This window comes from Clupea harengus, chromosome 18, assembly GCF_900700415.2.
Source record: "Clupea harengus chromosome 18, Ch_v2.0.2, whole genome shotgun sequence".
Classification (NCBI taxonomy): Eukaryota; Metazoa; Chordata; class Actinopteri; order Clupeiformes; family Clupeidae; genus Clupea; species Clupea harengus.
In genome coordinates, this window is record NC_045169.1 from 11,982,587 (window position 1) to 11,995,623 (window position 13,037).

The window sequence follows — 13,037 nt, forward strand, 5'->3', positions numbered from 1 at the left end:
GGGGGTGGTGGTGGGGGGCGGTTGTTGAACCCTGAAAGTGTCAGGAGGTGTAAATGCTACATACTTTATGCACGTGTCTGTGTGCATCAGAGTACTTTTGTGTTCGGGTGTGGTGCTTGTGTGTGTGTGTGTGTGAGTGTGCATATGAGTGCTGGTGTGTGATGTGTCTGTTTGTGTGTATATTTACTCCCTACAGACTATCGACATCAGTGAAAGCTTAATGAGTGGGTGAATTGAGAGCGCCTGGCTGTTTTTTTTTCTTCTTCTTCTTCTTTTCTTTTTCTTTTTTTTTACTCTGAGCAGCCTGGCAGCTTGTTTGGATAGATAAGTATGTCTTCCTGAAGTCTTGTTTTTTTAATGAGGGCATGCATTGGATAGATAGAGTGGAAGTTCTGAGGCCCGTTTAATTCGTGCCTCTTGGAACGGTCCGGGAGAGAGTGTTATGTTTCAGGTGATTAGTCACTCAAAGCGGCAGAACGTCGACAGACGCGATAATCGTTTAAATCTCCGGTGCATAGCGAAAAATACTCTTGTCCTGTTCCTTCCGTTTACGTTAATGTCATCAAATTGAATTGAAACGTCGTGTTATGTAATCAGTATGACTCATCGAGATTGCCTGCCTAACCTTTTGAGTCTTTTATTCCACTTGTCTTTCGTTTTTTGTTCAGTTTTTCCTGCCTTGTGGTCTACTTCTTAAGCTGTTGGTGAGCCTAGCGGTGCGCAGCCACTTGACAGTTAGCTCTTAGCTTCTCAGCTCTCAGGAAGAGATGGCTGTGCTGATATACGTTATAGCTAATTATTGAAAGAATGCAGAAACATAAAACTGCTCTAGAAGGAATTTATGGATTTATGCCACGCGCAGACACGTACGCGCTCAGAGGCACACACAGGCGATCACCCGTGAACAATCCACACGTGCACAATCACACACACACTGAGGCGAGGACAGTCACACACACAGGGACACCCTCACACTCACACACACACACACAGGCAACATACACTCACATGCATAAAATCAAGAAGAAGTGCACAGACAAACACACTCACATATGTGTATCCACACTGAAGCACCCAGACAGACACACACACAGATACACACACACACACACACACACACACACACACACACACACACAAACTATTTAGCCGGCGAGGTGTCACAGCTTGTGCTCCTCTGCTGCAGACACAGGCGAGTGCTTAAAGCAGGACATGCTGTCTTTGTTGAAGCGGAGAGGCTGAGGCGAGCCTGTCCCGAGTGACCTTGCCCTAAGGAGGAATGGGGAGAGGGAGGGAGGAAGAGAGAGAGAGGGAGAGGGAGAGGGAGAGGGAGAGGGAGAGGGAGAGAGAGAGAGAGAGAGAGAGAGAGAGAGAGGGAGGGGTTGTTCACAGATGGCAGGAGATATGGGTCTGGCGGGGTGGTGGTGGTGGTGGTAGGGAGAGGAGAGGAGGAGAGGCGGAGAGGGGAGGAGGAGAGGCCTGGTTAGGAGGAACACAAACATATTAACCTCTGCTCTGCCTGAGAAACATGAAGCAGTCCACATGTATGTGGAGAGAAAGAATGGGAGAGAGAGAGAGGTTCAGCAGTGTGTGTGTGTGTGTGTATGTGTGTGTGTTTGTGTGTGTGTGTGTGTGTGTGTGTGTGTGTGTGTGTGTGTGCGTGTTTGTGTGTTTGTTTAAGAGAAAGAGAGAGACATAGATTCAGCAGTATGCGTGCGTGTGTGTGTGTGTGTGTGTGTGTGTGTGTGTGTGTGTGTGAGTGTGTGTGTTTGTTTAAGAGAAAGAGAGAGACAGAGATTCAGCAGAATGCGTTGTGTGTGTGTGTGTGTGTGTGTGTGTGTGTGTGTGTGTGTGTGTTTAATAGAGTGAGACAGAGAGTTTGTGTGCGTTAGTAAATGAGAGAGAGGGGGAGGTAGTTGTAGATGTATGTGAGAAGGATCAAGGAACAGAATCAGCGAAAGTGAGAGAAACAGAGAAAGGTTGACTTCAGTGGCTTCAAAGAAAATGTATCGAGAATGAGAAGACTAAAACAAATACATATTGAAAAGGGATAGTTTGCATGTGTGTGTGGGTACATGGGTGTGTGTGTGTGTGTGTATGTGTGTGTGTGTGTGTGTGTGCACTCACAAGTGTGGATCGACTCACCAAACATCAGAGAAGCATATCTCATATCTCAAAGCGAGAGGCTTTTCTTTCAGAAACAATAACACATTGATTCGGAGCACCATCTGAAGTGTCAGGAGATTGAATTCAGAGCTCTGGTCAGGCATCATTACTGTCACCCACTCGCCTCAGATCAGCCCCCCCCTCACTCCCCCCTCGTTTCTGCCCAACCAGTGCTGTACCCAGATCAGTCCGACAGTCACTCACACCTGGCAAGAGCTCAACACACACACACAAACACAAACACACACACAACAATTGATCTTAGATCAGCCGCTGAAGCTACGCAGATGATGGGTGTGCATGTGTGCATGCGTGTTTGTATCTGTGCATGTCAGAACATGTTTGTGTTTCTCCTTGTATGTGTGTGTGTGTGTGTGTGTGTGTGTGCATGTTTGTTACTGCGTGTCCATGTGTATGCTCATCTGCATCTGTCTCACTGTATCTCATTTAAATATATCTTGCAAGTGTACTGTATATTTTCTCTCTCTCTCTCTCTCTCTGTCGGTGCCTCTCCTTCTGTGTGTGTGTGTGTGTGTGTGTGTGTGTGTGTGAGTGTGTGTGTGTGTGTGAGTGAGTGTGTGTGTGCGTCTGGCAATGGTAGATGGAGAGGGGTTGAGCATGCCAGGAACAGTCCGGGAATTTGAGGCGGTGTTTCAAAGAGTCCCAGGATAGTTTACAGGCTTCAAAGGAGAGTGAGAAAGAGAGAGAGAGAGAGGAGAGTGAGAGAGAGAGAAAATGAACGACTGTACCCCCCCCCCCCCCACCACCACCACCACACTCCTCCGTTCTCCCCTTAATTTTCAAAATGGGGAGGAGAGCGAGAATCAAACCTAAATCTGTCTATTTTTACCGCTGTAAGCAATGTTCACATTTTTCCCGCTAGCTGTACCTCTGTCTGTCTGTCCTTACACTTCTGCTTGGAGTGCTTAGCGCAGGATAAAGGTGTTCTTGGACCAGCATTTACCCACACCTATTTAAGGTCCAAATGTCTCTACATTGAACAGAACAGAATAAGATTGAAAGGGATTTTATTGAATTGTATTTGGGTGTATGAGTGGATACTGGCAGTCAGGAAAGGCAGTGGTGAGGGCTGGTCTACCAGCATATGAAATCTGGCACTAGAGTGGACAGCCCATGCCAACCCCACAGCACAGGAGCACACAGTACGCCTGGCATTAGGCTAGAGGAGAAGAGAAGAATGGAGCAGAGGAGAGAGAGAGAGAGAGAGAGAGAGAGAGAGAGAGATAAGAGGAGAGAGGGAGAGAGAGAAGGAAAGATATAAAGACAGGAAGAAAACAAAAAACAGGATGGAGGGACAGTGAAAGGGGGAGAAATAGGAAGGGAGAAAAAGAAAGAAAGAGAGACAGAGAGAGAGAAAGAGAAAGCGCCTGATGTGTCTGGCACTAAGGAAGTAGGTCAGGCGTCACATTCATTAACATCCTCACACCAAACAACATGCCCCTCCCACCCTCTCTCTATACCACACACACATACACACCCCCCCACACACAAACATACGTACACATATAGTCACACAGACACTCTTAAATACACTTCCACACAGGAGCACACGCACATGTTCACACACACATGCAAAACCAAACATGTATTCTCACAAAGGCAGAAGTACAAATAAACACACGTGCACACACACAAAGGCACACATATGCATACTGCACATGCATCACATTCACTCTTGTGTACTCAGGCAGATAGACACACACACAGACACACACATACACACACACACACACACACAGACTCACACACACAGACTCACACACACACACACACACACACACACACACACACACACACACACACACACACACACACACACACACACACACACACACACACACACACACACACACACACACACACACACACATACAATGTCAGGTGGAGAACATCAGAAGACTAGAGGAGACATTTTGATCCATTAAACAGTGTTCTGGACATTATTCTCATCTATCAGCTCCCAGCTCTGCTGCATTACACTTAAATAAACTTGAAAGAGAGAGAGAGCGGGGGGAGATGGAGAGAGAGAGAGAGAGAGAGAGAGGGGAGATGGAGAGACAGAGAGAGAAAGAGAGAGAGAGAGAGAGGGGGAGATGGAGAGAGAGAGATGGAGAGAGAGAGAGAGAGAGAGAGAGAGGGAGGGGGAGATGGAGAGCGAGAGAGAGAGAGAGAGAGAGGGGGGAGATGGAGAGCGAGAGAGAGAGAGAGAGAGAGAGAGGGGAGATGGAGAGACAGAGAGAGAAAGAGAGAGAGAGAGGTGGGAGATGGAGAGAGAGAGAGAGAGAGAGAGGGGTAAGGGATGGTGAGATCTGAAGCAGTGCAGTACAGATTGAACAGCCTTTCCCCAATCGCAGTCAAAGCGCTTCCATTCTGCTAACACACTGACAGCTGGATCGATTCCAGCATGCTGTACCCCCTCCCGTGTGTCTGCTGTGCAGCCTAAGCCACCCTCACTCTCTCACTCTCACTTTCTCTCTCTCTGTCTGTTTTTCTCTCTCTCTCTCTCTCTTCCGTTAAGTGCTCCACTTCTCCTCATGCTCTTTCTATATCTCTCCATTTTCTCCCCCCCCCCTCTCTGCTCCTGGCTTGTACCAAGGTCACACAGAGTTGCATGCATGACAAAGCTACTTCGCTTTACTCACCAAACACCCAAACACACACATTCTCTCCCGATACACACACACAGAAACACACACTGCTCCTGCAGAGTACTCTCTCTCTCTCTCTCTCGCTTTTACCCTTCCCTACCCTCCTTTCCTCTCTCCTTCTCTCCATCAAATTCTCCCTCCTCCTCTTCAGCTCTGCTCCATCTCTGTGCTGCTGTGGCACTTTCCCAGGGCAATTAAACTTCAGGGGCTGGTCCTCAGCATTTGCTTTCTCTGTGTGTGTGTGTGTGTGTGCGTGTGTGCTTGTGTGCATGTGTGCATGTGTGTGTCTGTGTGTGAGTCTGTGTGTCTGTGGTTGTGTGTCTAAGTACATGAGTACTCCTTACATTCTTGTCTATCCACGAAACTGGATCACATGGGAAGACCTCAAATGTTCAACCGCTACAAACACCGGGTCTATCACTTCTGTCGTGAACTTTCAAGAAGGCTTAGTTTGAACCCTGCAAGGTTCTATTCACGAAACCCTGGAATGAAAAGTTGATTGTTGAACCTTAAGACCCATAACGTTTTTCATCTTTTATGGATCTATGTGGAACCTTCAAATGCTCCAAAAAAAAGAGAAGAAAATTAAATAAGTGCGTCCTTCAAGACTGAACTCAGAGTGGCTCGAAATCTGCTCTGAGTGGGTTTCCTAGTAGCTGTAAAAAGCCCAGTTAAGACCACGGGGTCATTAAGCTAATGCCCTTAGCGCCGTCTTTTGCGGCAAAGCACGGCTCGGCTAAGGAGCACCGCAGTTGTGAAAGACCCGCCACTCAAGGTCAAGTGAGAAGGTCCAAGCCCTCTCTGCGAGTTTTATGGACCCTGCATCAAATGGGTTGTAAGTGAGCCTACAATACGGTAGTGCTTTTTAAAAAAATGTGAATGACTATGGATTTGAGTGAGAGAGATGTTAGGGCCCTAAAGGCCAACAGTGGAAATTAAATGAAGATTAACAGTCCAGCACATGGTTAAGCTTTAACACGTCTGTCAAAAGGTCAAGCCTTCACACCACAGGGGGCGTTTTATAGTGCATGGTTATGAATAGGACTATATGATATGATGGACCAAAACATTATGACTGTCAAATACATAAAAAAGAAGAAAAAGGAGAAAGGAACGTTTCTGGGGATTTGAATATACACTTTGTTTACTGCATAAACTCTTATCTCTTCCTTGTTCCTCTTTTGTATACACGTGGCGAGAGGTTTTTTTGTGAGACGACAGAAGCTGCCGGATTGCTTTGATAACCCACTCTGTGGTAATCTGTTAAATGCACATTTGAATGCGCGCTGTATGGGAAGCCGGCTGTCGTTTTATGGGATTCACAGAGAACGGCGGGAAGAAAAGACGACAAGAAATACACATCATTTGGAGCACGCGTGCCTTTTTGGAGAATGAGGGACTAATTCGAGGTTGCCAGTAGGCTACCGTGAGAAGGTACTGATGCGTGTGGTCAGGCACAGTATCTAAAAGCCAACCAGCGAAAGAGAGAGAGGGAGAGGAAGCCGTCTTATCAGCTGCACACAATCACTCTCTGCTGTTTACATTAGCCCGTCATCCAGATCAGTGCAGTGCACAATTTTATCCGGACCCAGCAAGGTGGCCTGAAAGCTATTCAGTCTTCAAGCAGGAACATGTTTCCCTAATCTTAGTGAGCCTATAGGCTATAATAAATCTATTTGAAATGATTACACTGTTACGATCAAGGAGCTTAATATCCCCTTAGCACAATTGTGTACTCTGCGTTAAATCCACGCTCTAGGAATTCTGCTGGCAATTCTACAGTCTTCTTCTTTTGTTAACGAGACGGACACAGTGGTGTTAGCGACTGAAGGGCTAAAAGGGCGAAGTTTTGGTGGGGCGCAACACCTTGTTTGGTTTGGACTGTCATCTAGGAAGGGCGGTCGGCTGTCCGTCCGGGTTTGATAAAGTCATAGGCGATGAAACTGAGCGTGCCCGGGGACTCCCAGATAAGGTCTGATATAGGCGTTGCTTGAGCCGCCCAGGCACCGTGAGACCAATCTGCCTAGGCGAGGATTTACAGGTTACAAGAGCGCCTTCAACCGAGAGAATACGTCAGTCCCAAAGAGTGCCCGTGTGCCATCTAGCGGTGGGTGTAAAGAAAACCACCATAAGCATGGGAAAGAAGGCTTGACAACCTATTACGAGTCTACTGTGAACGGTTTTTAAATTGTGTTTTAAATATCTCAGTGACCTCGATCTGAGCACATATTTGGCTCATCGTGCCCGCTTGTCTCAGTTTGTTTAAATAGTTAAAGTCTGATTATTAAGTATTCAAAAGTGATTGATGGAGTTCTGTGTTTTTTGGAGATGCCTTCAATGGAATGTTTGATTCAGTTCGGTTATCTGACTAATTATAGAAGTGAGCCGCACTGTATTGCAGCCAAATCTAGACTGTCTGTTTGTCTAATACGTGTATGCGCAAACACACACACTGCTCTTTCCTTTGGCTCATTTCAGTCCCTGTATGGCCAGGAGAGAGGATCAATAGCCATTACCCACACTGGTGCTGACAAGCCATTCATTCTCCCCTTGCAAAGAGCCGGCGATACTCCCTACGGGATGTCATGTCTCTGCACTGCTGGATCCAACCAGGGGTGATTACCAACAGACACACGCCGAAATGCCTGTTTGTGCCTCGGATTACTTGTATTGTCCCCTTGCGCCAGCCGCGCGTTAGCCTAGCCTAATGAAAAGCAGCTGATTATGCTGCTCCTTTCTGTGCGAGGCTGAAGGCTTGTTTCGTTTAAGGTCTGTCTGGAGCCCCGGTGCAGATGACGCTCGCATCCACAAGCAGTTTATCGACTGCTGGGGCCTCTGTCTCGCACTGTGTGTGTGTGTTTCTGTGTGTTTCTGTGTGTGCTTGTGGTGGGATGGAGGTTTGCTTGAGGAAGGAAGCTGTCAAGGTGGCCGTTTGGCTATAAAGGTCAGGCTTTGCTTGAAAAACAAATGTCTATCACATGCTCACATCCCCAGCGCTTGCCTAAACTGAGCCATTGGTGTGGTTGCACCAAGACATCAAAACTGCATAGAGATGGACTCTGTCCAATGTGTATGCTTCATCCTCTGGACTTGCCCAAGGACAGTAAATGCATTCAGTTCCATCATAACAAATACCACTATGCATAGACTGTATGCTGCTACTATACATAGTCCAGTGAATATGCTCCTGCTAGAACATGAAAGGACTTCCCCTGTAGTGTTTTTGAGGCAGGGCTGTTCTTCCGTTGTTGGGTGGCAGTGTGTTTGGGTAAGAATCAGAATCCACCCATAGGCAGACCAGTGACTCCAGAGGTGGAGATGGGAATGCAGGAGTATTCAGGAAAAGTGGCGGTGGTGGTGGCGGTGTTGGGAGGGGTGGGGGGGGGGGGGGGGGGGGAGGGGTCAGCATTCCCGCTGTGGGAATGGAAATGCATTCTGCACTACGAGGAGAGGGGGGGGGGGGCAGCAGAATGGTGGTGCTATTGGACGTTTGGGCGGGGGTGGGGGGCCTTGGGGGTGGACAAGGGGTCTTCTCTGAAGGCCAACACAAACAATCGGCACTGTCCCTGGGAAAAAGAGTCCGGCTCCAGAGCTATTTACAGTTATTTACGACCCCGCTAGCCAAGCAGGAAGGAGGCCATGTTTGATCTCACAAGGTTCGGCGCTGGTGCAGTCATGTTGACGCTGACTTAAACGGACAGGGTTAATTTTTCTCCCTGATGGAGTGCACTCCAGCGCATTCGTCCAAAGGGGAGGGAGAGCTGATTAGAGCCGGGAGTTTGTGGGTGAAACCTCTGGGGGAAAAAAAACATAAGGGGTTGATGGGGGCGACTCCTGAGCTCTCTATGTTATCTGATTACAGCACAGAATAGGAACCAAATTTGGTAATGGAATGTGAATGAAAGAAATGCTTCAACTCTAACACTTCTTTCTCTCTCCTTTCTCTCTCTCTCTCTCTCTCTGTCTGCCTCTAACTCTCTTTCTCTGTTATCTCTCTCTCTGTCTCTCTCTCTCTCTCTCTGCCTCTAACTCTCTTTCTCTGTTCTCTCTCTGTCTCTCTCTCTCTCTCTCTCTCTCTCTCTATCAGGATCCAGGCTCTGGGATGGTTCCTCGGCTCCAGGACCCATCATCTGTTCCGCGGCCCGGCCAGAGCACCTACAACAACATGCTGCTGAAGAGCCAGCTGATGCGCAAGCAGCTGGTCAGTTTCCCAGACATAGTTCCCCTTCCTCAGGGTTCCCTATCCACCTCTCAATGATACATACCATCACTAAAAGTGCAGCTGCAACTGTAATATAAACCACCCGATTTCACTGAGCACTCGAGCCAGGTCGGTCTGTATCTTTAGTTAAGTAGGGGGTCGTCTCTAAGATCTGTTAGCAGTGGACTTTAGGACCAAGTGCATTACTGTATGTATGACTGAATTGGTTCCAAAAAGATAAATAAGAGAACCCTCAAAGGTTCTACGTCATTGTTTACATCAGTTGTGATGTAAAAGCCAACCTTCGGGGTGCCATTGCCAAAACCGTATGGATGATAAAAGATCTGTCATTTTAAATGAGATGCATTGTCAGTTGTCTGCAAGATGCTTTCAGAAGTTGTTACAGTTGTGTATTCACATCCTTTTAACACAGAGTGTGTGTAGTGTGTAGATGTTTATGTGCGTAGCCTATACAGAGACATTCATGGTTAGAGGGTGCTTTTGTGTATGCCTTTGTGGGGGGATGGGTGCATGAGAGCAATGTGTGTTTGGGTGTATGCTTGTATGTGTGTTTGTGCATGTGTATGTGTATGTATGTGTATGTATGTTTGTGTATATGTGTGTGCGTGCATGTGTGTGCGTGCATGTGTGTGTGTGTGTATTTGTGCATGTGTCTGTGTATGTGTGTGTGTTTCATATGTTTGTGTGGCATCTCTCTGATGCTTTGGCACAGTCTCAATAAAGCCTCTCTCTCTCTGTCTCTCAGGAGAAGCAAAGGCAGATGGAACAGATGAATGGAGGCCCCATGTCAGATTGCCAGCAGGTGTCGCCCTTCCAAGGTACGTTCAAAAATAAAATCACAGTACTCAACAACCCAAATCAAACAGATGGTATGTGACTGATAATGGCTTACTTTTAATACCATGTTACCCACTCTCTCTCAGTTAATACTAAACATGTACAGAAGTTATCTAATAAGGAATTTGATGGCACTTGGTGTACCTGTTATAAGATAGGATGTTTTTATTGTGATTCAAACACACAATTATTCTCTTACCTACTTATCATTTCTATTCACCATATTTCATTAACATTTAAACTTCTCTTCCCTGCAGGAGGAGGACGACCTCTGCCGGGTGACTGTGGCTACCCAATGGGAGGCCCCCAGTCCAACCCCTCAATGTTGACCCATGGTCCCCTGCCTACCGGCCGTATGGGTCTCCCTCCCGGCGCCCTCAACCAGGTGGGCCCTTATGGAGGCCAGGTCATGGGCCCCTCAGGCTCCAAGCAGCAGGCCCTCTACCACCAGACCCAGGAGTACTGCATGCCGATGCGGCCGGGGCAGGGCATGATGGGAATGGGGGTTCCTCCGAGGCATATGGCATCAGCGGTGGCCACGGCGTCTCATCTAGGCCACGGCACCGTGCGGATGCCCGGGCCGGGGATGGGGGGAGGCGGCATCCCCACTCAGCACCTGCGGCAGGCTCTGAGTCACGGCGGCGCCCTCCCCCCACGTATGCTCTTAACCCCCCAGCAACAGCAGCAACAGCATCAGCAGCAGCAGCAGCACGCTCACCAAGCTCAGTCCCAGCTCTGGCAGCACCAACAAGGGGCGCTTTCGCACATGGACCCCTCCAGCCACCAGCACGGCTTCTCCAGCATGGCTGCTGCGCCCGGGTGCGCCGGGCCCTCCCAGTTCCCTCCACAGCAGCAGCCCATGCGGACGGGCATGCCGGCTAACTTCGGACCCCACCAGTCGGGGCCGGGACTCCGGCCGCCTCCCCCAAACCAGATGGTTCCGACCCTGGCAGGCCGGCACATGCAGAAGCTTCCGCCGGGGGCCAGAGTGGTAGCGGGGCAGCCACTGCCCTCCATGGTCCAGCAGAGCCTCCGACTGCGGGGGCCCCTCTCCGCCATGGCCGTGATGAAGCCGGGGGGTCCGTCCATGATGCACCACCCGGCCCATGGCCTGGCGCCGCCCAGCTACCCATCCTCGGCCGCAGGCAAACACGCCGCCCAGTTGCAGGGGTATGGACCCGAGCACAACCCAGGACACAAATTGCCCCCTTATGACCTGCCCCATCAGCACCACAGCAACGGGGGCATGTCGGGGCCGCACAGAGGACATGGTGGGGTTAGTGGTGGCAACACCAGCGAGGTGGACTTCATAGAAACTCTGGTGGGCTCCAACGACGACTGGCTCAACAACCTCACAATGATCGACGAGTACCTGGAACAGAACTCATAGGTGTCTCTGAGGTTGTGGACTATTGACTGTATCGCTTGAGAACTGCTATCAGGAGGAGAGCAATCAAGGCCCCCATCATTTGAGCTGCATTACCACAGAGGTCATGGGTCAAATTGCGGAGAGGTTCTGTACAAAAGATCCACTAAACCAGACACTTTGGTGTGTTGAGATTGACTGGTTCGGTGGTGCACTGCCAAGCCCACTTCTCCCCTCAGCCCCTGGCACTCTCTGTCTCATAGGCCTGGCCTCATGTGTGCCAGTTTCAGGCACAGGCACAGTTTCGGTCAAGCACAGGTCTTGTGGTGCGGTCTTCCTTACCACATACTGTGCTTCACCTTCCTTGAGCTATGAGCAACCACGATATGGCATGCAGGCGCTCCCTGTGTGCACACTAATGATCACATTTCAAGTCTCCAAACCCTTTTAGAAATGGTGAGTGAGTACTGTGAGAATGATTTGGTTTGTTGTCAGCGCTGCAACTAATGCATTCAGTCAGCACACCTGATCACCTCACCGGCAGATTTTAATTGGTGATACCAAATCGCTCGCTTGTTTACAGCTTTGTGTAAACTGGGGTACCCATAGTTACTAATTGGCCAATAGGGGCACAGCGATGTTGCTTGCCACTGTTGCCATGGCAATATTCATTTACATTTCCAATCAGAAGCAACATATGGGTATTCATGAAGGGGCTTGTATTGTATATAGTGAAATATTTTGTAAAATAGGTTCTTTTTTTCATATGCTGTAACATATAAAAGAAGTAAACATATTTATACTCCTTTTTCTGCAAATAAATTCCCACAATTTCCTTTGTAAATAATTACTAAAATGGAATAAATTAAAAAAAACAACAAAAAAACATCTGGTAGAAAAAGAAAAAAAATTAACCAGGAAATTATAGCAAGAAAAGAAATTGGTTTTACATTAGGAGAATCTAATTGTAATTTGATTTTTAAAATATGCAAAACTAGTTAGTTTTTTCCCCAGTAATACTGTGTATTACAAATGAAATATTTGTTATGTTTTTGACATAACTCAGCTCCTGGTACTCGAGTTTGACCCAGGGTGTTCTTCTTTCGTTTTATTTTCTGTCTTTTCTGTGAGAAAGTCAGAGCAATCTTAATTTTATACCACCATTGTTGTGAAACTATACAGCACCCCCTCTCTCTCTGTCTGTCTCCCCCCCTCTGTGTCTCTGTCTCTCTCTCAAGTCCCACACTCCATTCCTGTACTCACCCGAATTCTAACTTTATGGTTCCTGCTCGACAGCCATTTATCAGACAATGCATTGGACACCAGTGTGTCTGTTTGGCAACAGGCACGGAAAATCTCTGGAGTTATGGGATCTCTGTGTCCACCGTAGTGCCCAGGGAGGGGTGGAGGGGCAACGGTGGAGCTTTTATCCGGAAAGAGCTGACATGCGCTACCTGTGTCCACACTGAAGTGCATATTATTATTGTTTTTTTTTTTTCTGTTTCATGCCCCCCACACACACATACTAGTGAAGTGGCGGACACAGCTTGGCCTCACTTGACATGTGGTTAACAAAGGCCGTCGGTTTTGCATACATTTCCCAGGATTCACTGTGCCAGTTCAGGATTTCCCCATGTCTATGACTTTTTGTAGCTGAGGAGAAGAAATTAAAGCCATTATAATTTGTGAATATCTGTGATTATGATTTTTTTTTGTCTTGATATTTTTTAGAGTTAAAAAATAAACTATGTAAATGGGAAATAATATGTCTGTTCTC

The 13,037-nt window shown here is 47.9% G+C and overlaps 1 protein-coding gene across 1 annotated transcript in view; it reads left to right on the plus strand.

Moving 5' to 3' along the window:
* Positions 1 to 12,148, plus strand: part of si:ch73-211e3.1 (mastermind-like protein 2) — an 88,774-nt gene extending 76,626 nt beyond the window's left edge. Inside the window, exons 3-5 of the mRNA XM_012817809.3 lie at positions 8,923 to 9,036; positions 9,803 to 9,875; positions 10,152 to 12,148. Coding sequence (XP_012673263.2) covers positions 8,923 to 9,036; positions 9,803 to 9,875; positions 10,152 to 11,284 — 1,320 coding nt within the window. The 3' untranslated portion in view covers positions 11,285 to 12,148. The remainder of the gene's footprint in view (positions 1 to 8,922; positions 9,037 to 9,802; positions 9,876 to 10,151) is intronic.
* Positions 12,149 to 13,037: the final 889 nt, after the last annotated feature.